At 52.4% G+C, this 23,999-nt stretch overlaps 1 protein-coding gene across 19 annotated transcripts in view; it reads left to right on the plus strand.

Annotated features, from left to right (window-relative positions):
- The window catches only part of SMARCA4 (SWI/SNF related, matrix associated, actin dependent regulator of chromatin, subfamily a, member 4), a 100,989-nt gene that overhangs the window by 71,322 nt on the left and 5,668 nt on the right, over positions 1-23,999 (plus strand). For 9 of the 19 annotated variants that reach the window (XM_034945788.3, XM_055104275.2, XM_063599874.1 and 6 more), the window contains 6 exons: positions 697-924; positions 1,174-1,272; positions 1,530-1,607; positions 2,322-2,540; positions 6,881-6,976; positions 8,725-8,978. In XM_034945788.3, the coding sequence (XP_034801679.1) occupies positions 697-924; positions 1,174-1,272; positions 1,530-1,607; positions 2,322-2,540; positions 6,881-6,976; positions 8,725-8,978 (974 nt within the window). Of the gene's footprint in view, positions 1-696; positions 925-1,173; positions 1,273-1,529; positions 1,608-2,321; positions 2,541-6,880; positions 6,977-8,714; positions 8,979-23,999 lie in introns of all 19 variants that reach the window. The other 10 variants (XM_057300717.2, XM_063599876.1, XM_055104269.2 and 7 more) reach the window with 5 other exon arrangements.

The following is a 23,999-nucleotide window of genomic DNA, read 5'->3' on the forward strand; positions in this document are numbered from 1 at the left end:
GGAGGCAGCGGTTGCAGTGAGCTGAGATCACACCACTGCACTCCAGCCTGGGCGACAGAGCGAGACTTTGTCTCAAAAAAAAAAAAAAGAAAAAAAGCCCATCCACGGCACCTGCATTGTTGGGAGCTGACTGCACCAGTCACTGGGCCACACTCCTGGTGCTTATTCACTCATTCGAGGTATGCAGTAGCCACAGGTTGGGCCCCATGTAGGCTGAGGGAGTTTTGAGGCTCACAGAGGTGAGACCTGGTTCCAGTTCTGTGTGCATTGTGAGAGTGGCAGGGCCCACAGCCAAACCAAGCACTGCCACAACACGGCCGAGCTTCGGCCCCCTGTTGTAATTGGTGCTCGACTGTGCAGGTCCACACTGTGGGGAGCTGTGCCGCTGCCACGGGAGCTGCTTGAGAATATAATCCCCTGGGGGGTTGGTACTTTCTTCCCAAATATCTGTGGGGTCCCAGTAAGGTAGAAGGTGGCACTTCTGGAGGAACGTGATGAGAGTGCCCTTCCCCCCAGGGACACATGGCGGCCCAGGCTCCACCAGCTCTGTTTTCGTGCGGCGGCAGGTCAGGCTGGGCAGAATTGTCAGGCCGAGGGTGGCACGCACACCACACCTCTCCAGCTAGTGTCAGAGGCCACCTTCCCTTTTATGACCTCCTGGGCTCCTTTGGGACTGACTGGCACCTCTTCCCCCAGGACCTGCAAGCGCAGGACCGAGCCCACCGCATCGGGCAGCAGAACGAGGTGCGTGTGCTCCGCCTCTGCACCGTCAACAGCGTGGAGGAGAAGATCCTAGCTGCAGCCAAGTACAAGCTCAACGTGGACCAGAAGGTGATCCAGGCCGGCATGTTCGACCAGAAGTCCTCCAGCCACGAGCGGCGCGCCTTCCTGCAGGCCATCCTGGAGCACGAGGAGCAGGACGAGGTGAGCCCAGCACCGGCCCCGACCCCTCCCCAGCGTGAATGGTGGACGCATGAGCGGCTTTCATTTTTGTTTTTTTACCTTTTTTGCACTCTTATTTTTTTTGCATCCCTTTGGAGTAAAGGGAGTGTGGGCTGAACGGAAAGAGGATGAGTACTTGCTTTTTCTTTGAAGTGGTTTTTTTTTCTAAACTGCTGGTGAAAGACGCCGGATTGACAGCCCTGGAGACTGAAGTCCTCTATTTATCCACAGAGCAGACACTGCAGCACGGGCAGCGGCAGTGCCAGCTTCGCCCACACTGCCCCTCCGCCAGCGGGCGTCAACCCCGACTTGGAGGAGCCACCTCTAAAGGTGAGAGGGGTAGTTCAGTCTCCATGCCCATTCAATCCTCGGCTTCTCGGCTGAGACGGCCAGCAAGGGCCCTGGTCCCACGGAGCGTGCGTGTGCGTGTGCGTGTGTGTGCCTTTCGCTGCCGTGTGGGTCCCCATCCACCGCAGCCGTGCCGGGACCACCAGCTCATTCCCACGGACGCCGCCGCTCGCCTCTGAGCTCGGCCGCCACCCACCCCGGCCCCTGCGCAGCGGCACTGACAGTTTGCAATCTTATAGGAGGAAGACGAGGTGCCCGACGACGAGACCGTCAACCAGATGATCGCCCGGCACGAGGAGGAGTTTGATCTGTTCATGGTAAGCGCTGCAGACTGGATGGGGCAGTTCAGGCATCCCACTCTGCTGCCACCAGGAGCAAAGCAGACGTCCTAGTGCCCATGGTGGTGTCCCTAGCAGGTCAGGGAGCCAGGGACAGCTCACAGTGCAGCCCACTCCCGCCTCCGTACTGACCCGTCTTCCACCCCCAGTCTCCTGAGGATGTCATCGGAGGGCGAGATGCACACCCAGCCATTCTGCATGTGACCCGAGACCTGCCCCACCAGCTCTGTTTTCTAACGGGCTCTCCAGGGCTTCATGCACTCCCTTTCAGAGGGAGTTCGCCCTATCCAAGGCCAAGGGACTGACCAGGCCTTCAGTCGCAGAGCCCCATTGCCCCTGGGTGGGAAACAGGAAATAAGCCACCCAAGCAGGGGCCCCTTGGCCCGCAGGCCTCATGCCTCCACCAATGCTGGGCCACGCAGCTGCTGCCCCCCTGCTGGGGTCTGCAGCCCTCCTGTGCAACCTTCCATCTTTTCAAGTTTCCTCTGCCTCCCGAGGCAGAGCCTCTAGTCAGGGTCTGACGTAGCCAGGCCAGGTCAGCCACCGAAAAATCGAGAGCTACTGTTTAACTCTCGCAGCAGCGTGGGGCCTCACGGGCAGAGAAAGGCCCTTCTGAACCCTCGGTGTTCTGGCTCTAGCGTTCCCCTGGTGCCTGCATGCTGATGCCTCTCCCTTTGCCTCCCCGCCCACCAGCGCATGGACCTGGACCGCAGGCGCGAGGAGGCCCGCAACCCCAAGCGCAAGCCGCGCCTCATGGAGGAGGACGAGCTCCCCTCGTGGATCATCAAGGACGACGCGGAGGTGGAGCGGCTGACCTGTGAGGAGGAGGAGGAGAAGATGTTCGGCCGTGGCTCCCGCCACCGCAAGGAGGTGGACTACAGCGACTCACTGACGGAGAAGCAGTGGCTCAAGGTACATGCCGGAGAGGCCCGGCAGCTGCCGCAGGCCGGCGCCAGGCAGGGCTGGGGAGACAGAGGGCCCACCGCCAGGACTCAGGCCTGGGTCCAAAATGCTTCCCTTGGGCCACTCCTGGCCAGGCTCCGCAGGCAGCCGAGAGCCTTCCGATGTGGGCCAGGGATGGTCAGGTCCTTCTGGCTCTGCCTTGGAATGCAAGAAGGACCCACGGTTCCTGAGCAGCTCAAAACCTGCTGCTCGTTATGGTTGGTCTTTCAAGTAAAAGGGTTTACCTCTTCCCGAGGTTAAAAATCATGTTGCTGATCTCAGTGGACTGCTGGCTTTCCCAGTACCTGCCAGGAGGGAGGCACAAGGGTGAATCATGGACTATTGAGGCGCCCTGCAAAGCGTTGCACTGCTGGCTGCAGGCAGCCTCACTTTGGGCAAGTCCCCCCCCCATGAGCTGGGGAGACTCAGTCATGGGGAGGGAGGAGAGGGCAAGCCCCCAAGGGCCTCTGAACCTGGCAGGTGCTGCACGGGGCTGGCAGCTGCTTGTGGAGCTGACATGAGGGCCCGTTCTCAGCAGATGGCACCTGGCCCTGCAACAGCAGCTGCAGATGTCTTTGAGTCAGTCGTGCGGTGCTCCTGGGGCTTCACCCGACCCAACTTTCCCAGCCCAAGGCACACTGTGACAGATGCCTGGCACTGACGTCCTTACTGGGGTTACGGTGACAGATCAGACCCCTTGCCAGCTCAGGGGCTCTGAGTTATAGAGACGATGATTCAGAATCCATCCCTGAAGTTGTGTCATAAAAATGTCCTGAAGCAATAATTCCGAGAAGGCAGGTGGCAGCTTTTGGCTATGCCATGCAAAGTGCCACACCCAGGAAAGAGCCATGTGGCCTAGCCCATGTGGCCAAACAGCCCCGGTTCCCTCCTGGGACCTCAGCAGCCCAGACTCATGAGCTTGCCTGCCAAGCTGTGCACCAGAGGGCGCTGTTGAAACACACCAGGAGCCCAGGTGACAGACAGGCCATCCTGTTCCCCAGCCAGCCTCCCAAGCAGAGCGCTCCAGGACCCAGAAGAGAAACCCTGAAAAGACAGTGTGAGCCCTGTCACAGACCTGTGTGACAGCAGAGCTGTTTGGCTGCTGTATGAGTGTCACCGGCCCTGCATTTTTTTCTTTTTTAATAAAGACAAAGTCTTGCTGTGTTACCCAGGCTGGCCTCCAGTTCCTGGGGGGCTCAAGTGATCCTCACACCTCAGCCTCCTGAGTAGCTGGGACTACAGGTACACACCAACACGCCTGGCTAATTTTAAATTTTTTGTAAAGTGGGGGTCTCACTGTGTCACTCAGGCTGGTCTCAAACTCCTGGGCTCAAACAATCCACCCGCCTCGGCCTCCAGCGTAGCTGGGATTACGGGCATGAGCCATGGTGCCCAGCTCAGCCCTGCATATTTGAGGCAGTGAGTACCTTTTAAATTTAAGATCAGTTCATACGTGGCTGCTCTATGTACATTTTTTTCTAGGTGTAATTTACATACCATACAGTTCACCCTTTTGGGGTATATGATACAGTCATCTTCAGTGTATCCAAGAGTTGTGCATCTCTCACCACAGTCCATTTTAGAACATTCTCATCGCCCCCAAAAGAAGCCCTGCCCCGATTTGCCGTTCCTGTTAATTCATGGATTCTCCCCAGCCCCAGGCAACCACTGATGTACTTTCTGTCCATATAGTTTTACCTGTTCTGGGCGTTTCCTGTCAGTGGAGTCCTACAGCGTGGGATGCTTTGGTGTCAGGCTTTTTTCACGCAATGTAACATACCCATGATGCAGCAGGTGTGTTGCATTCTTTGATGGTGAAATAATCCTGCCTCGTACAGATTTGTCACATTTGGGTTTTCTGTCCATTCTTGATGGACACTTGGGTTGTATCCACTTACGGGCTATTACAAACAATACTACCGTGAACATTCACATACACGTTTTTGTGTGCACGCGTTTCTCTTTAATATGCGATTTCTCTTTAATATCTGATTTCTCTTTAATATGTGCCTAGGCGTAGAGTTGCCGGAACAATGTTAGTTCTCTATTTAACCTTTTGAGGAACCCCAGCCTGGTTTCCTTGGTGGCTACGCCAGTTCACAGTTCCACCAGCTGTGTATGAGAATTCCTCTTTCTCTATATCCTCAGCAACCCTTGCTGTTCCCTCGCCCGCTGATTCTAGCCATCCCAGCAGGTATGAAGTGCCATCTGAGTGTGGTTTGGATTTGCATTTCCCTGATGGCTAATGGTGTGGAGTATCTGTTCATGTGCTTGTTGGCCCTTTGTGTATCCTCTAGAAAGAGATGTCTAGTCACATCATCCTTTACCCAAATTTAAAATATATTTATCTTAATATTGAATTGTAAGTTATTTACAAGTGCCTTATCAGATATCATTTGTAAATATTTTGTTCCATTCTGCACATTCTCTTTTCACTTCCGTGATATCCGTTGAAGCACAGAAGTGTTTCATTGTACTTACAGTGGATTTTTCTTTTTCACCTGTGCCTTGGTGTTGTATCTGAGAAACCATCGCCTATCCAAGGTCATGAAGACTTGCCCCTGTCTTTTCTCCTAGGAGGGTTATAGTTTGATCTCTTCCATGTAGATCCATGTAAGATCCATTTTGAGTTAAATTTTATACATGATGTGAGGTAGGGGTCCATCTTCATCCATCCAACTGGAAATCCAGTTGTCCCAGCAGCATTTGTTGAAGAGACTATTTTTTCCCATTGAGCCCATCTTATTACACAGTATATTCAAATTCACAGTTGTGAAAAATATTATACAAAACACTGTCTCCCCACTACTGGTGGCTGTGGAATTGGCACCACTTTTCTGGCAGCCATCTGTTGCCAAGTGAACTCAAAGCCTTCAAAATGCTCCTATGGCCACCATCGGACATGGCCATGACTGTGGCAGCCTAAAGCAACAGAACTATTTTCTCTGCATTCTGGGCCAGAAGTCTGAATCCACGGTGTGGACAGGGCTGTGTTCCCTTCGAGGCCCCAGGAGAGGACCCTTCCTTGGCTTTTCCAGCTTCTGATAGTTCCAGAAGCCTCCTGGCTTGGGGCAGCGTCACCCCATCTCTGCCTCTGTCTTCATGGGGACTTCTCCTCTGTGTCCCCTTCTGTGTCTTTTAAGAACAATTTTTAAAACTTAATCCCAAAAGTAAAGACCTCATTTGCAAAGAAGGTCCCATTCCGAGGTTCCAGGTAGACATGAGTCTGGGGGGCACCCGCTGCTCCGCCCCGGGTCTGCAGGGGGCCTTCTCCTGGTGCCTCCTGCCTGCTGTGCCCTCCATGCTGCTTCTTTGACCCGGTTGCCTTCCATCCTCCTGGGCCCCTCAGGCTCTCAGCTTCCCATCTTCTCTAAGACATGTCTGCTCCATCATTCTGGTGTCTCTCTCTTCCCTCCTTCCTGGCACCTGACACGTTTGTTACCCCACTTGTGGGGTGTTGCTGTCTGATCACCATCTTCCTTCCAAGGGTAGGGGAAAGGGCCCTGGCTGGTTCAAGTCACAGCTCTGTCCTCAGCGCCAGGCACAGTGCGCGACTCACTGGCACAGCCTCAGATTCCCTGGACACCTGGCTCCCCGGCTGCATTTTTTACCATTGGGATAAGTTATTAGTACCATTGAAAATTAATACCTGGGGATTCTCTTAATATTGTTCATATTCATGTTCTTCTCAGCAGTTTTACCATGAGGAATCTGTCTTAAACAATGTCAGTTGTCAATAGCATTATTTAAAATAGCAACAACAATAAAAAAAGGTGGTCAGAACAAGCACAGAACAAGGCACAGTGCTTGTGCCTGTAATCCCAGCACTTGGAGAAGCCAAAGTGGGAGGATCATTTCAGCTCAGGAGTTTGAGACCAGTCTGGCCAAAATAGCAAGACCTTTGTCTCTATTTAAAAAAAAAATGCCAGGCACAGTGACACATGCCTGTAATCCCAAGCACTTTGGGAGGCCGAGGTGGGCAGATCACCTGAGGTCAGGAGCTCAAGACCAGCCTGGCCAACATGGCAAAAACCCGTTTCTACTAAAAATACAAAAATTAGCCGGGCATGGTGGTGGGCACCTGTCATCCCAGCTACTCGGGAGGCTGAGTCAGGAGAATCACTGGAACCTAGGAGTTAGAGTTTGTAGTGAGCCAAGATCACGCCACTGCACTCCAGCCTGGGCTACAGAATGAGACCCTGTCTCTGAAAAAAAGGAAAATGACCTAAATGCCCAAGAACAAGGGGAGGCTAAATTAGGGCACGTTGTGCACTGAAACACTAAACAGACATTAAAACATTTTGTTGTAGAAAATTACAGGAAAAGATATCCATGACACAGCCAGCAGTGTGGCACGTGGGCTACAATTCCAGCGTGGCCTTCAGTTCTGCACACGTGCGTCAAAGGTGGGGAGAGTTCTGGAGGTGGGTGGCGCTGAGGGCTGCACAACACTGGGGACGTGCCTAATGCCCCTGAACTGTGTACTAAAACATGGCTGCTTTGGTAAATTTTATGTTATATATGATTTATAATATATTTTTTTAAATGCCCAGCTACTCAGGAGGCTAAGATGGGAAGATCACTTGAGCCCAGGAGTTCAAGTCCAACCAGGGCAATGTAGCAAGACCACATGTCTAAGAAAATTTAAAAATCGGCTGGGCGCGGTGGCTCACGCCTGTAATCCCAGCACTTTGAGAGGCCGAGGTGGGTGGATCACGAGGTTAAGAGATTAAGACCATCCTGGCCAACATGGTAAAACCCTGTCTCTACTAAAAATACCAAAATTAGCTGGACGTGGTGGTGGGCGCCTGTAGTCCCAGCTACTCAGGAGGGTGAGGGAGGAGAATCGCTTGAGCCAGGAAAGCGGAGGTTGCAGTGAGCTGAGATTGCACCACTGCACTCCAGCCTGGTGACAGAGCGAGACTGCGTCTCAACAACAACAAAAAAGAAAATTTAAAAATAATTTTTCATACAAAAATTAGCCAGGTGTGGTGGCACGTACCTGTAATCCCAGGTACTTGGGAGGCTGAAGCAGGAGAATCGCTTGAACCCAGGAGGCGGAGGTTGCAGTGAGCCGAGATTGCACCACTGCACTCCAACCTTGGTGACAAGAGCGAAACTCCGTCTCAAAAATATAAAAATAATTTTTAAAATGTCTTAAAAAGGCCGGGTGTGGTGGCTCACACCTGTAATCCCAGCACTTTGGGAGGCCGAGGCGGGCAGATCACAAGGTCAAGAGTTTGAGACCATCCTGACCAACATGGTGAAACCCTGTCTCTACTAAAAATACAAAAATTAGCTAGGCGTGGTAGTTTGCGCCTGTAATCCCAGCTACTCAGGAGGCTGAGGCAGGAGAGTTGCTTGAACCCAGGAGGCGGAGGTTGCAGTGAGCCAAGATCATGCCACTGCACTCCAGCCTGGTGACAGAGTGAGACTCCGTCTCCAAAAAAAAAAAAAATCTTAAAAAGAAGAAATAGATGGAGGCCAGGCCCAGTGGCTTACATCTGTAATCCTAGCACTTTGGGAGGCTAAGATGGGAGCACTGCTTGAGACCAGGAGTTCAAGACCAGCCTGGGCAATATTATGAGACCCCGTATCTACAAAAAATTTTTTTAATTAGCTGAGTGTGGTGACATGTGCCTGTAGTCCCAGCTACTTAGGAGGCTGAGGTGGGAGGATCTCTTGAGCCCTGGGAGTTCAAGACTGCAGTGAGCTATGATGGTGCCACTGCACTCCAGCCTGGGCAACAGATCGAGACCCTGTCTCTAAAAATAAATAAGTAAATAAAAGAAATAGATGGGGAGAGTGTGGAACAGAGGTGTCAACATCACCTCCGGGTGAAGGGATTTCAGGAGCACGTTCTTTTCTGTACAGAGAAGATAGTTCTTTTTTTTCGGTCAAGAAATTCAACCATTAGTTTTTTAAAGACAAGCTTGGGTGGGGTGCCTGCTGGGGGCAGTGCTGGTCTTTCACTGCAGCCCAGGCACCCCTTGAGAGTCCCAGTGTGTGTTATGCCCCGAGCCAGTCAAGCTGAAGGGAGAGCGGGTGCGGGGGCCCTCCTCCGTGTCCCAGCCCGGCCCCTGGGATTGCGTCGCGGCCTCTGCTTGTCGACCTGGGTGCTGGCTGTCCTATTTTACTACTATTGACCCTGAAGGCCATCGAGGAGGGCACGCTGGAGGAGATCGAAGAGGAGGTCCGGCAGAAGAAATCATCACGGAAGCGCAAGCGAGACAGCGACGCCGGCTCCTCCACCCCGACCACCAGCACCCGCAGCCGCGACAAGGATGACGAGAGCAAGAAGCAGAAGAAGCGCGGGCGGCCGCCTGCCGAGAAACTCTCCCCTAACCCACCCAACCTCACCAAGAAGATGAAGAAGATTGTGGATGCCGTGATCAAGTACAAGGACAGGTAAGCGAGGAGGCGGGGAGGGCGGGGGCTGCAGGGGTCCCCGTGGGAGCAGGCCTGGCATCTGCACTCTGACTCTGCACACTTTGGCTTGGGCCGCTCACTCTTTCACTCATCCACAAACACTGACTGAATCTCTGTGTCTTTGAGCCTGGCCCTGAGGAACATGCTTTCTGGAACAGGGAAGCACATATGTATCTGCGGTGATGAGAGGGAATGTCACATGTGGTCGAGAGGAGAGGCAGGGGTGCGGGTCTCGGGGAAGGGGACATTGCAGCAGAGCCTTGAGAGAGGGGAGGTTGGGGAGAGTGCACCAGCAGAGGCCACAGCAGGCGGAGAGGCTCTGCCAAAGTTGTGGCCTGGTGGCCTCAAGGGATGAGGTGGGATGAGGGGTTATATGGCAGTAATGGGTGCTGCCCGTGTGGCCAGGAGGACGGGAACAAGAGGCTGGCATGTCTGGAGCAGAGAAAGTGGCAGCCCTCTCCTGTCCTTTCACCCTCTCAGGCTACCTGTGCCATCTCTGTGTTGGTGAGATGGTGGCCACACTCCTGCTCTCTGCCAGGCCCTGCTCCAAGCCTGGAGATCGCTGTCCTCACAGACATGTCCTATATACGAGGCAGCATGCAGTTCCAGCTGTGGCCACGGCCCAGCGGTGGATCATAACGTGTTGGTGGATCATGAGTGCCATTTATATGTTTTTCATTTACTAATATCCTTTTCCGTGAGCGACTCTGTATGGGTACCATTTAAATAAGAAGAAAGGAATGTTCTCAGCAACTCCCCAGGGAGGCATGTGCACCTTCTGCCAGCCCAGGGCAGGTCACAGAGCTGGGCAGGAGCCAGCAAAGGTGTAAGGCCCATGCCTGGCCCAGGACTCACCCAGTCTTCCACTCTCCAAGGTCTTATTTCACTTCCTGGTACACACTGGCCAGTACGGCTGTCCCCGTAATGGGAGGGTTGTACTGTTTGATTTTAAATAACAGTTTGCTGTTAGTCATGAAGCAGAGCGTGGGGGAATTGTATCTGTTGGAGGGGAAAGTGAAGGGAGCCCACATGCATGGTTTGGAGAGAATCTTACCAAGTGTGAAGTTTTAGAGGATGGTAACAATTGGAGTGCCTAAATTAATGGGTCAAAATTACCACGCAAGGCCAGCTGTGGTGGTCCACACCTGTCAACCCAGCACTTTGAGAGGCTGAGGTGGGAGGATCACTTGAGGTCAGGAGTTTGAGACCAGCATGGACAACATGGTGAAAACCCATCTTTACTGAAAATACGAAAACAATTACCTGGGCTTGGTGGCACGCTTTTTGGGAGGCTGAGACAGGAGAATCACTTGAACCCAGGAAGTGGAGGTTGCTGTGGACCAAGATTGCACCACTGCACTCCAGCCTTGGGTGACAGAGCAAGACGCCCACTCCAAAAACAAAATACTGCTTAAAAAGTTTCTTTTAGCCGGGCGCGGTGGCTCATGCCTGTAATCCCAGCACTTTAGGAGGCTAAGGCGGGCGGATCACTTGAGGTCAGGAGTTTGAAACCAGCATGGCCAATATGGCGAAAACCCCTCTCTACTAAAACTACAAAAATTAGCCAAGCGTAGTGGTGCATGCCTGTAATCCCAGCTACTCAGGAGGCTGAGGTAGGAGAATCTCGAAGCTGGGAGGCGGAGGTTGCAGTGACCCAAGATCACATCAGTGCACTCCAGCCTGGGGGACAGAGCGAGACTCCGTCTCAAAAAAAGAAAAAAGAAAGGTTCTTTTATTATTGGAAGAGAAACAGATGATGAAGGAAAGGAGACATATTCAAGTTCAATGCCAGATCTGAAAATGTCATGTGTTGTCAGTATTGAGAAAAAAATATATAGACTCTAATTCACAAACCTAACTCCAAGGCTAAGTCCTCAAAGAGGAAAGCAAGTGGAGGACTTAAGTTACTTAAAGTGCGGGATACAGCTGCGGGCAGTAGCACATGCCTGGGGTCCCCGCTACTTGGGAGGCTGAGGTGGGAGGATCACTTGAGCACAGCAGGTCCAGGCTACAGTGAGCCATGATCACACAGCTGCACTCCATCCTGGGTGATGGAATGAGACCCTGTATCTTAAAAAAATGAAATAAATACAGAATACTTATTTAAAATATGGGCCAGGTATGGTGGCTCGTGTAATCCCAGCACTTTGGGAGGCTGAGGTGGGCGGATCACTTGAAGTTAGGAGTTTGAGACCAGTCTGGCCAACATGGCAAAACCCCATCTCTACAAAAAATACAAAAATAGAAATTAAACTGGCATGGTGATGCGTGCTTGAGCTCCCAGCTCGGGAGGCTGGGCACGAGAATCGCTTGAACCCAGAAGGCAGAGGGTGCAGTGAGCCAAGATTGCACCACTGCACTCCAGCCTGGGTGACAGAGTGAGACAATACCTGAAAAACAAAAACAAAAAAAGGGAATTTGCAGAAATCTAATGACAATGACAGACCCTCCCCATGTTTTATTTCTAATGATATTCTTGTGAGGGAAACTTAACATTACCAACCTAAAGAAGACCCTTGAAGCGCAGTGGGGAAAGCACGGGTGTCTCCATCACACTGGTCTCCTGGGTATCCACGTAGAGAGGATGAGCCCCGACCACCCCCACACACGCGCACACCATGCACTTGGATCCACGTGACATGGACTGTGGATGTAAGAACGTGAAAGGTAAAACAAAGTTCTAGAAGAAAGCACGGGAGAAAATCTTCATGAGTAGGCATCGATTTCTTCCACGGGAGCCAAAAGCCACTAATCACAAACAATTGAGAAATTAGACCTCACTGAAATTAATAACATCTGTTTATTAATGGACACGCTGATGGAGACAGTGAAAACTCCTCATAGATTAGGAAAAGACAACACAATTTAAAGCTGGGCAAGAGCCGGGAACAGACGCCTCCTTACACAGGACATCCCAGGACTAATCAGTGTGGGGAAAGGTGCTCACATCATTGCATTAGCATCACAACTTCAAGAAAATGCTCGTTAAAACCAGAGTGACTTGCGCCAGCACCCGCCCCAGAACGGCCGAATGCCCATCAGTGCTGGCAAGTCTGAAGCAGTCTGGCCTCACACCCTGCGTGTAGGAGTATGCAGCTCTTTGGCAATCTCTTCTGTTTTGCTTTGTTTTTAACCATCGAACTGCAGAAGACAATATTTTCTGAGGCTCAGCCTGTATATACCCTCTGACCCAGCAGCCTGCAGCCCTCGTTCTACCCAGGAGAGCTGAGTGCATCTGTCCACACCGACAGACGTGTCCATAGCCACTTTGGTCATAATCTCCCGAAACGGGAATCCACCCAGTGTCCATCTACAGGGGCATGGATCAGTGGAGGCCTAATCGTACAGGGCCCCAAACAGCTGTGAAAACAGACATAGTACTGCTACCTGGAAGAAGCTTACATTTTGTTGAGTGAAAGAAGCCAGACACTGAAAAGGGCATACTGGCTGGGCACGGTGGCTCACGCCTGTAATCCCAGCACTTTGGGAGGCCGAGGCGGGCGGATCACGAGGTCAGGAGATTGAGACCATCCTGGCTAACATGGTGAAACACCGTCTCTACTAAAAATACAAAAAATTAGCCGGGTGTGGTGGTGGGCGCCTGTAAGCTACTCGGGAGGCTGAGGCGGGAGAATGGCATGAACCCAGGAGGCGGAGCTTGCAGTGAGCCGAGACCGCGCCACTGCACTCCAGCCTGGGCGACAGAGCGGGACTCCGTCTCAAAAAAAAAAAGAGGGCCTACTGTGTGCCTCCAGTTCTGTGAGGGTCAGAAGCTGATCCACAGTAATGGCTGCCAAGCAGTGCTTACCTTGAGAGAGGGATAGCAGGAAAGCCACACGACGAGCCTTCTAGGATACTGGGGATATTCTCTCTATAGATCTGGATGTGTGTATGATGTGTACACTCACCAAGGTGTACACATGAGATATGTACGCTTCTTTGTATTCCATTACACCTTGGTTTTTGAAAAGACAGAAACAGCATGCTCAACTTATTAAGAACCTGAATATTTTCAGACAAAAAGTATGTCTAATGTTAGTCCACTTTTTTTTTTTTTTAGTTTTAGACTCACAGAGCCCTCTTAGGGTCATATTTAGTTGTATATCATCTGACAAAAGAGGGAATGGCTCACCCAGCTGCTACAGTCAGTCTTGTAGCCTTTGTAAGATTTGATGATAAATCATACAATAAATTAAAACTTTCGGCTGGGCACAGTGGCTCACGCCCGTAATCCCAGCACTTTGGGAGGCCGAGGCGGAGGATCACTTGAGCCCAGGAGTTCAGATGAGCCTGGCCAACATAGTGAGACTCTGTCTCTATTAAAAAAAAAAGAAGAAAAAAAAGGCTGGGTGTGGTGGCTCACGCCTGTAATCCCAGCACTTTGGGAGGCTGAGGCGAGCGGATCACAAGGCCAGGAGATCAAGACCATGCTGGCTAACACGGTGAAACCCCGTCTCTACTAAAAATACAAAAAATTAGCCAGGCGTGGTGGCGGGCGCCTGTAGTCCCAGATACTCGAGAGGCTGAGGCAGGAGAATGGCGTGAACCCGGGAGGCAGAGCTTGCAGTGAGCCGAGATTGTGCCACTGCACTCCAGCCTGGGCGACAGAGCGAGACTCCGTCTCAAAAAAAAAAAAAAAAAACCCCCAAATCTTAACTCTTATTGCTAAGTGACTGCTTTATCGAAACTGTTCTGTTTCGGGACATTTGATTCTGGTAGAGATTTTGAGACCTGCTTTGAAGAGAACACCAACATTTCAGTCACACAGCAATGCTCCTGTCTTACCTGGGATCCATGTGGGAGGATGCCTCAGTGGGGGATTTGATCTGTGTTTTCAATTTAACCTCACATCTTACTGGAATGGATGGATTCACAGACCTGGGGGTCGCCCATTGGACTGGGAGTAACTACGTTGGAATTACAAGTAGGACAACAAAGATGACTATTAAAGAAAGCCTCCTGAGTGCTGGAAGCACAGCAGGCGTGGGTCTGTCCACTCACTGTAATGTGATTTGCACAGGAAAACATCACATAGGGCACATCAACTCAGGAAAGATAGTCGTTGAAAAGCTACCTCAGCTGGGCGTAGTGGTCACGCCTGTAATCCCAGAACTTTGTAAGGCTGTGAGGCTTGTGGATCCCTTGAGACCAGGAGTACGAGACCAACCTGAGCAAAACAGGGAGACCCCGCCTCTGCAAAAAATACAAAAATTAGCCAGGCATGGTGGTGCACTCCTGTTGTCTCAGCTATTCAGGAAGCTGAGGCAGAAGGACCACAAGAAGTCAAGGCCGCAGTGGGGTATAATCACATCACTGCACTCCACCATGGGTGACAGAGGTGAGACCCTGTTGCAAAAAAAAAAAAAAAAAAAAAAAGCAAAAGAAAAGCTGCCTCCATTTAGCAATAATTTCAAACATGATGTTTGGGTACAAAATTGGTGTACTTAATGGATATTTCTGATATTCTTAACTAAATTTGAAGCTGTGAGGGAAGACAAACTCAGGGTCCACAGGGTGGGAAAAGCCCTCAAGTGCCGTCATTCTCTAGGACCCCGAGAGCCCTAGCAGCTGTTACGCTTGCAGTTATGATTTATTATAGTGCAAGGCTACAGATTAAAATCAACCAAGGCAAGAGATGTATGGGGCCTCTTGGGGGCCAAGGTGGGCGGATCACTTGAGGTGATCTGGACGGTTCCAGACACAAGGCTTTCCTTTGTCTCCTCCCTGTGGAGTTGAAGACAGCGCTGATGTTCCTGGTGACGTTGACACAGAGCATTGCCAACCAGAGAAGCCTCCGTGTCCAGAGGTTGTTTTTTTTTTTTTGGAGATGCAGTCTCACTCTGTCACTCAGGCTGGAGTGCAGTGGCACTATCTTGGCTCACTGTAACCTCTGCCTCCTGGGTTGAAGTGATTCTTCTGCCTCAGCCTCCTGAGCAACTGGGATTACAGGCTTGCGCCACCACGCCTGGCTAATTTTTGTATTTTTAGTAGAGATGGGGTTTCACCATGTTGGCCAGGCTGGTCTCGAACTCCCGACCTTAAGTGATCCGCCCGCCTCAGCCTCCCGAAGTGTTGGGATTACAGGCATGAGCCACCGTACCCACCCTGTGTCCAGCATTTTTACTGGGACTTGGTCACAAAGACACAGCTGGCTACCCACGTGGCCGACCTCCATCTCCAGCCCCTCTGCAGGTGAGCAGAAACTACATAGCCCAAATCCTCAACCTAGGACTGGTCCCAGACCCCACGTAAACAAAGACAGCCATTAGGTGTGACATTCTAAGGACTCAGAGATCACCTCCCAGGAGCCCCAGGCAAAAGCCAGACCTCATTTGGGGCGAAGTTACATTCTTTTTTATTATTATTATTATTTGCCCATCATTGTCTAGAAGTTACATTCTGTATGACACATCTGTCAGATCCCTGGAAGCTTCCTCGCCACCGACTGCATGGCAGGTGGTGCTCATGTCACTCGGCCCTTCCTTGGCCCCACACAGCTGCACCAGGCTGAGAAGAGCTTGAATGGAATAAAGTCAGACACAGCTAACAGCTCACTTTTTTGTCTCCAACTTTCAATTGCTCCTTTCCAAGAAAAGAAAAAAAACTTCTTTTTGTTTAATTGGATTTTTATTTTTTTTTATTTTTTGAGGCAGAGTCTCACTCTGTCACCCAGGCTGGAGTGCCGTGGCACAATCTCGGCTCCCTGCAACCTCCACCTTCCAGGTTGAAGTGATTCTCCTGCCTCAGCCTCCCAAGTAGCTGGGATTACAGGTGCACACCACCATCATGCCTGGCCAGAATTTTTGTTTTTTAGTTTGCTTTCCAGAACCCTCTAAGTAGTTCAGCTCTGCAATTGAGTTAAATGTGAAGCCTGAAAAGAGACTGGCATCTGTGTAGACCTGAGTTCTAACAATTCAAAGAGTGAACACGGGACATTGTCCTCTGGATTCGGTGTCAGGAGCCTGCCTCGCCGAGCTGGAGAGTGTGCCCATGACTGCAGGTGGGAGCCACATGGTCCGTCTAGGTGGCAACACCTGAGGACAGAAGTGGTTTAGCTGGGCACCCGCTGCTGTGTTGGCGCCAGACCCTTTTGGAGAGGCAGGGACGCCCTTCCTGTCAGGTGGAATCTTTTCAAATATTGCTTTTGATCATTGGAGATACTTGCAGCCCCCTAGTTCGTGTTTTATTCCGGCAGAATTGTGTTTGACGTGACCTCTGTGTTGACCTCATCATACGTGTACGGTTGTCTTGCCTGGGAATCTTATACTCTGTTCTTCTGCACTCAGATTCACAGCCATGAGGCCACTCCTCCCAAGGCCCTGGAGTGTGGCACTGCCAGCTGTCACAGCCACGGTCCTTTATGTTGTGTACACAGAGTGCAGTGACATGCCCCTCCTGCTCAGGGGCCACAGTAGGAACAGGCTGGAGTGTTCTGTGGTACCATGCCGGCAGTGCTGGCTTCAGCTGTCCAGGGGCTTGTGGTGGCTCCAGTGGGAAGGGCCACGTGAGCAGAACAGGAAGTGTGAGCAGTGTCCACTGGGAGGAGAGGGACAAGTGTCCCAGGCAGAGAGGACACAGTGCATGCAGAGGCTGGAGGGAGGCTAGGGGCTTGAGTGGGGCTGCGCCAGCACCAGGGGCCTCACAGGGGCCCTGGGCCACACACCTGCCCTTAGCCAAGGGCGTTTCTCCTTGGTGGTTTGAAATCTCAAACCACATTGAGGAACCTGCCAGAAATCGAAACCAGAATTAAGAAATTAAGTTACATGTAGGAGGTTTTACTTTAAAATCAGAACATGCAGAAACGTTCTCTGTGGCTTCGGGTCAGGTTCGGGCTTGTGGGGCTGTACACTGCCAGTTGATACCTTCTTCCCTGGGTTCTGCTTTTTTTTTTTTTTTTTTTTTTTTTTTTTGAGACAGAGTCTTGCTCTGTAGCCCAGGCTGGAGTGCAGTGGCACAGTCTTGGCTCACTGCAACCTCTGCCTCCCTCCCTGGGTTCTTTATAGCAGTCAGCAGCTGGTGGCTGAGGCATTTGGGGCACTGTGTCCAAGTGTCAAGGCCACATGTGTGTCAGGGGGCACACGCTTGGTGTGCTTGGTAAGGGCTCAGAGAAGGGCATCTGCTGGTCCATGTGGGCTCAGCCAGCAGCCTGCTAAAGACCACCCCGCCAGCCACCAGCTTGCCTGCGACAGTGATAGGGCAGAGATGCTGCTACAATAAAGACCATGCGGGCCAGGTGCAGGTGCTCACATCTGTAATCCCAGCACTTTGGGAGGCCAAGCCGGGCTGATCACTTGAGCTCAGAAGTTTGAGAACAGCTTGGCCAACGTGGCAAAAACCCCGTCTCTATTAAAATACAAAAATTAGCCAGGCATGGTGGCACTCGCCTGTAATCCCAGCTACTTGGGAGGCTGAGGCAGGAGAATCGCTTGAACCCGGGAGGAGGTTTCGGTGAGCCAAGATTGCACCACTGCACTCCAGCCTGGGTGACAGTGAGACTACGTCTCAAAAAAAAAAAAAAAAAAAAGACTGTGGTAGACGGTGGTGTTGAACTTGAACTTGATGCTTGTGCTGAGGTCAGGAGACACGTGCACAGCTTCAGGGCTAGAGGGGCACAATGGCTGCAGACTATGCTCGGGCAGCTCGGAAAGACGGTGACGGGTCCAGGCTGCCGCAGCTAAGCCTCACAAGAGCTCTGGCCCAACCAGGCGGGCCCTCTGGGTTCCATTCCCACTCCTCACTGCCTGGAGGCAGCAGCCCTGTGGTTACTGTAGGAGGGACCTGAATGCAGTGAAGATCTGCACTCCACACCTGTCTCTGTGCCTCAGTCTCCACGTCTGCAGCACAGGGGCCTGACTGAAATAACGTGGCCAGGCACACAGCCCAGACGCCAGCACTGTGTGCACTGTGGGAGGGGACGATGGTCCCTAGCCCAGGGCCTGAGCTGCTGCCTTGCCAATTCGTGGTGACAGCTTTGGCCTGGGTCTGGCAGGGGCTGGCTGCTACTGCTGAAGGCCTGTCTGCACTGTTTCCCTGCCTTTCCACAAGCACTGTCCCTCCTGGCTCTTCAGAGTTGAGTGGTTGTACCTTGTGCAAGAAAAACAATGAAACAGATTGTCTGAATGTTTCAGACCTGCCTGAAACATTCTGCAGGAGAGGTCATCCCAAGGCTTGAAAGTGTTTGTCACACTCCTTCAAGCCCCCAGGGCAGGGCCCCTGAGGGAAGGGTGCAGGTGGAGGGTGGGCAGGAGTGGGAGCCATTCCTTGGGGACAGGGGTGCTCCTCAGGGCTGTCTGGCCCTTGGCCTGTGGTTCCAGGTCTATGGTCTGCTTGGCACATAGCCTGGACCCTGGTGCTGTGCAGGCACTGGCTGGATGAGGGCACCGAGCAGATGAGCCCCAGGCATGCCCACTTATGGGCATAGGCTGGGTGCAGGGCACTGGGTCCAACATAACCATGGCAGAGGGCTCAGGGGGCCCAAAAGTCATGGATGGAGTTGCCCACGCAGCCTGCGGTCAGGTTCCCTGTGGAGCCGCGCTGGGGTTCTGTGCCTGCCCCCAGGATTTGCTGGAAGAAGCTCCCCCTCCTCTGTTTGTGAGTCAGGCCCTACCCCCAGGTCTCCCCCTCAGTGATAGAGACCTTTACATAACACAAATAAACAAGGCAACTGGTTTAGAAGAATGAGTCTGAAAACTAGAATGGCGTGTTTAAGGAAAGCTTAGGACAGGACAATTAGAGATAGAGGTGCAGGTGTGTGGAGTTGGCAGCAGGAGGCCTGGGGGAGCCGCTGGTGCCTTTCCCTCCTGCCCTGGCCTCCCTTGGAACTCGGAGCAGCCCCCTGCCTTGAGGAGGCCCTTCCTTTCAGTGAGCCTGTGCCGCAGTCGTCCGAGGGAACACAGTGGGGACATATTTCCTTTTTTTTTTTTTTTTGAGACAGAGTCTCACTCTGTCGCCAGGCTGGAGTGCAGTAGCCTGATCTCAGCTCACTGCAAATTCTGCCTCCTGGGTTCAAGCAATTCTCCTGTTTCAGCCTCCCGAGTAGCTGGGACTACAGGCATGCACCATCACGCCCAGCTAATTTTTGTATTTTTAGTAGAGATGGGGTTTAACCACGTTGGCTAGGATGGTCTCGATCTCTTGACCTCATGATCCGCCCGCCTCGGCCTCCCAAAGTGCTGGGATTACAGGCGTGAGCCACCATGTCCGGCCGGAAATGTTTATTAAAATAGCAGATGAGGCCGGGTGCTGTGACTCAGGCCTGTAATCCCAGCACTTTGGGAGGCTGAGGCGGGTGGATCACGAGGTCAGGAGTTCAAGACCAGCCTGACCAAGATGGTGAAACCCATCTCTACTAAAAGTACAAAAATTAGCGGAGCGTAGTGAGACTTGCCTATAATCCCAGTTACGAGGGAGGCTGAGGCAGGAGAATCGCTTGAACCCGGGAGGCAGAGGTTGCGGTGAGCCGAGATTGTGCCACTGCACTCCAGCCTGGGCAACAGAGCGAGACTCCGTCTCGAAAATAAATAAATAAAAATAGATGATCATAGACAGGAGGGATGAAGTAGAAGATTCAAAGCAGCTTAAAAAAAAGGAAGTAAAAAAGAAATAAGGTCAGGAGACAAGATTGAGTGACTGTGAAACATCAACAATAGGCAGATTTAAAATAAAGTCAGGAAATAGCTAGATCAAAGAATAGAAAGGTGAACCAGGTGTGATATCCACCTGTAGTCCCAGCTACTTGGGAGGCCAACGCGGGAAAATCACGTGAGCCCAGGAGTTGGGGGCACCGCTGCACTCAAGCCTGGGTGACACAGTGAGACCCTGTCTCAAAAAGCAGCAGGAAGAGAGGCTGGCATGTGGGGCTCCAGGGGGTGTGAAGGAGGGTCCGCACCGTCCTTCCTCCACCTGGCCATACTGAGCAGCACATTCTCTGAGCCAACGGCCCCTACAAACACCCACCCTTTCCTCCTGGTAGCCCAGAGGGCGCCCCTGCCTGCTCACTTCCCAATGTCGGGATCCTGTGATTTCTGCCTCTTCAGAAAGGACTTGAGGCATTTTCTGACTCAGAGCCACTCAGGATTCCAGGACCTCCTGTAGTGACAACAGGGACACCAGTAGTGATGAATTCAGAAAAGAGCGAACGCCCCTCAAGCTGCCCTCCCCCAGCCCTGCAGACAGTGGCCATGGGCCTCCCCGCACTCAGGACCGACTGCACCTGCCTGCGGCGTAGGGGAGCTGGGGCTGGCCTTTCCTTTTCATCTTCCCCTGGCACTGGGAAATGCTCTGGGTGGTGCCATGTATAACACCTTTTGTCACAGTGCTCTCATTTCGTCGTGTAAAAGGCCAGTCCCCGCCTTGCAGTGTTGGGGCAACCAGCACAGGCACGTGAGACAGGAGCCACACCTGGGTTCTCATCTGGCGTCTGCCTCTTGCCATGCTCAGGTTCTTGCCTCCAGATATAGGGCATCAAACTAAGTGGTTTCCAAACTTGGGTTCTTGGTGGGGAGTGAGATCAGGGTTTCTTAAAAACTGAACTTGGAGGCCGGGCGCGGTGGCTCACGCCTGTAATCCCAGCACTTTGGGAGGCCGAGGTGGGCAGATCACCTGAGGTCAGGAGTTACAAAAAACGGAACCTAGGCTCACGCCTATAATCCCAGCACTTTGGGAGGCCAAGGCTGGCGGATTGCTGGAACTTAAGAGTTCCAGACCAGCCTGGCCAACGTGGCGAAACCCTGTTTCTACTCAAAATACATAAGTTAGCCGGGCATGGTGGTGGGTGCCTGTAATCCCAGCTACTCGGGAGGTGGAGGTTGCAGTGAGCCAAGATTGCACCACTGCACTCCAGCCTGGGTGACAGAGTGAGACTCCGTCTCAAAAAAAAAAAAAAAAAAGAAAGAAATTCAAATCTCAGTGTCGATAAATGAAGTTTTGTTGGAATGCAGCCAAAGCCCACCGATTTCTGCGTTGTCTGTGGTTCCCTTCATGGAACAGGGGCAGAACTGAGCAGTTGCAACAGAGGCAGGCCCAGCAAGCCTCAAATATTTACACTGAGCTGAGCGCAGTGACTCACACCTGTAATTCCAGTGCTTTGGGAGGCTGATGTGGGAGGATCCCTTGAGCCCAGGAGTTTGAGACCAGCCTGGGCAACCTAGTGAGACCCCATCTCTACAAAATATTTTTTAAATTAGCCAGGTGTTGTGGCGTGTGCCTGTAGTCCTAGCTACTTGGGAGGCTGAAGCAGTAGGATCTCATGAGCCCAGGAGTTGGAGGCTACAGTGAGCTAGGATGGCACCACTGCACTCCAGCCTGGGCAACAGAACAAGATCGTGTCTGTAAAAAGAGAGAAAAGAAACAGACAATTCCTAGACTGCAGCAGGTGTTTGCAGTAGTGCATCCAGCAAAGGACTCCCCAGGGAAGGAAATGGGCCAAAGATGGGAACAAGCGCTGCTTGGAAGAGCCTGTGAAACAGTGCTTGGCTTCTCTGCACAACAAGGAAACGTGTTTAGGGCCACATTGTAGAATGGCTGCAAGGACAAGCACCACTCACGCTGGCTCAGTATCTCCCAAGTAGAGCATTTCCCCACCCTGTGACCTAGAGTATCTTCTCCCAGATAAATTGCTAGGAGAACTGCAAACTAAACACTTGTTCCTGAGTGTCCACAGACACTTGCTTCCTGGTGTCCAACCCTGAGCGCACAGCCCAGATGCCCAGCAGCGGGAACTGGGCATGGCTGGTGTGTGCCCACCTCGGGACCTGCTGCTGCACTCGGCAACAGGGACAGCAAGGAGGCAGGAGGCCAGGCCAGGTTTGGGGGCTCCCCTGTGTGTTTCTGCATCATCAACTTGAAGAAGCAGCCAACCTCGGCCCAGGATCATCCCTGGGGGAAGGACTGACAGGAGCGCATCTTTAGCCTCATGCTTAAGATCTGTGCATTGGGCCAGGTGCGGTGGCTCAGCCTGTGATCCCAGCACTTTTGGGAGGCCAAGGTGGGTGGATCAGGAGGTCAGGAGTTCGAGACCAGCCTGACCAACATGGTGAAACCCGTCTCTACTAACAATACAAAAATTAGCTAGGTGTGGTGGTGCACCTGTAATGCCTGCTACTTGGAGGCTGAGGCAGGAGAATCGCTTGAACCCGGGAGGCAGAGGTTGCAGTGAGCCGAGATCACACCACTGCATGATGTATGCATTGGTGTTAAGTCAGCTATTAAGAGGTGTGGGCTGGGTGTGTGTGGGGGTCAGAGGAGGTGATGTTTGCCCTGAGATGAGGTCAGAGCCCACATTCCCATGGGGGTGGACTCCCCTTTGTAGGCCTTGACACAAGCATGGGAGCGGAGCTAGGGGCACTGACATCAAAGGTGGTGGCGCCTATCCAGAGGACTCCGGGTTTCATTCCAAGTGAGGGGAGGCTGCAGCATGTCCCTCTTTAACATAGAGGTGAGGGAGGCTCTCAGCACCCTGCCTGCTGCAGCGAAGCCTGAGGACAGGACCTCCGGGGAACTCTGCACCAGAGCGGAATCCTCAGACCGGCAACTGGGTGGTCTTGATTCATCCAGAACGTAATTCTCCTAGAGGTCTGGAAAGGGGTGCTCTTGTACCTTGGTTTTGTGTTTTGTTTTTGTTTGTTTTTTGAGACAGAGTCTCACTCTGTCGCCCAGGCTAGAATGCAGTGGTGCGATCTCGGCTCACTGCAACCTCTGCCACCCAGGTTCAGGTGATTCTCCTGCCTCAGCCTCCCAAGTAGCTGGGATTGCAGGTGCCTGCCACCATGCCTGGCTAATTTTTGTATTTTTAGTAGAGATGGGGTATCACTGTCTTGGCCAGGCTGGTCTTGAACTCCGGACTTCGTGATCCACCCACCTCAGCCTCCCAAAGTTCTGGGATTACAGGCGTGAGCCACTGCGCCCAGCCGCACCTTGTTTTTTTTTGCTGCCTGTAGCTGTTTCTCATTAGCCTGATGGAGGTGGGTGTTGGGGTGGTGGGGTGCTTATTATAAAGCCTTCTGCTGTCACAGCCCTGGGGTCTCACTTCCTGGGCTCCCTGCATAGGGAGCCGCCCTCCAGGGCAAGGGCCACAGTGTGCAGCAAGCCCCCTATGGCCACAGGGCAGGGCGTTTCAAGCCAAGAGTCTGCACTGTTTGCTGGCCACTAAGGGCATTGAATGGATCACAAAACTGGCTTTTTTTTCCCCCAATCAAATAGAAATGGGGTTTTGCCATGTTGCCCAGGCTGATCTCAAACTCCTGGGCTCAAGCAATCCTCCCACTTTGGCCTCCCAAAGTGCTGGGATTACAGGCACGAGCCACTATATCTTTAAAAATGTAATAGAATGGAAAATGGCAAAGCGCGCTGCTTTTCATAGAAGAGACTATCGCATTGGGGTTCTTCTGTTGCCCCTGCCTGTGCTGCACGTCCTCCTTCACAGTGTAAAGCGCAACTCTTGCTGTGCCTTATTGTAACAGGTATAGGGTGGATGCTGCCATCATGAAGAGAGAGGAGAGCTCTTTGCTTATAAAATTCCATAGAGTGGAGAACAGGATGTGCCGGCTTAGGAGAGGGAAGAGGTACAGGCCCGAGCTGCAGATGGGACACACATTTCCCGACTCAGAGGGGAGTCGTGTCTTTCTCCAGGGTCACTGAGCAGCAAGCGCATCTACTGTGTGTTCTTATTTTCTGAGCCTGTGGACTGGGTTTACCAACAGTTGCCTGTGGCAGAGCCGGCCACCAGCCCGCTCATAGGAAAAAGGAAGCCTGTGCCTCCAGGGAGGGCCCACGATGGGAATGCAGTCTGAGAAGGGTATGTGCTCCCATGTTGGACCGGCTGGTCCCACACCCGGGACCAAAAACCCCTCCTGGCAGGAGATGGGGAGATGTACTTCATGAGCACACGTGGGGGAAGGACACTCCTGGAAGGCAGAGGCTCAAGGTGGGCTGTGTCCAGGCCAGGAAATTCACTCCCACCTCAATTTCCTCCTCAGCACGGCTGGCCTGGCACTGGTGCCT

This window comes from Pan paniscus, chromosome 20 (genome assembly GCF_029289425.2).
Source record: "Pan paniscus chromosome 20, NHGRI_mPanPan1-v2.0_pri, whole genome shotgun sequence".
In the NCBI taxonomy this organism is placed as follows: Eukaryota; Metazoa; Chordata; class Mammalia; order Primates; family Hominidae; genus Pan; species Pan paniscus.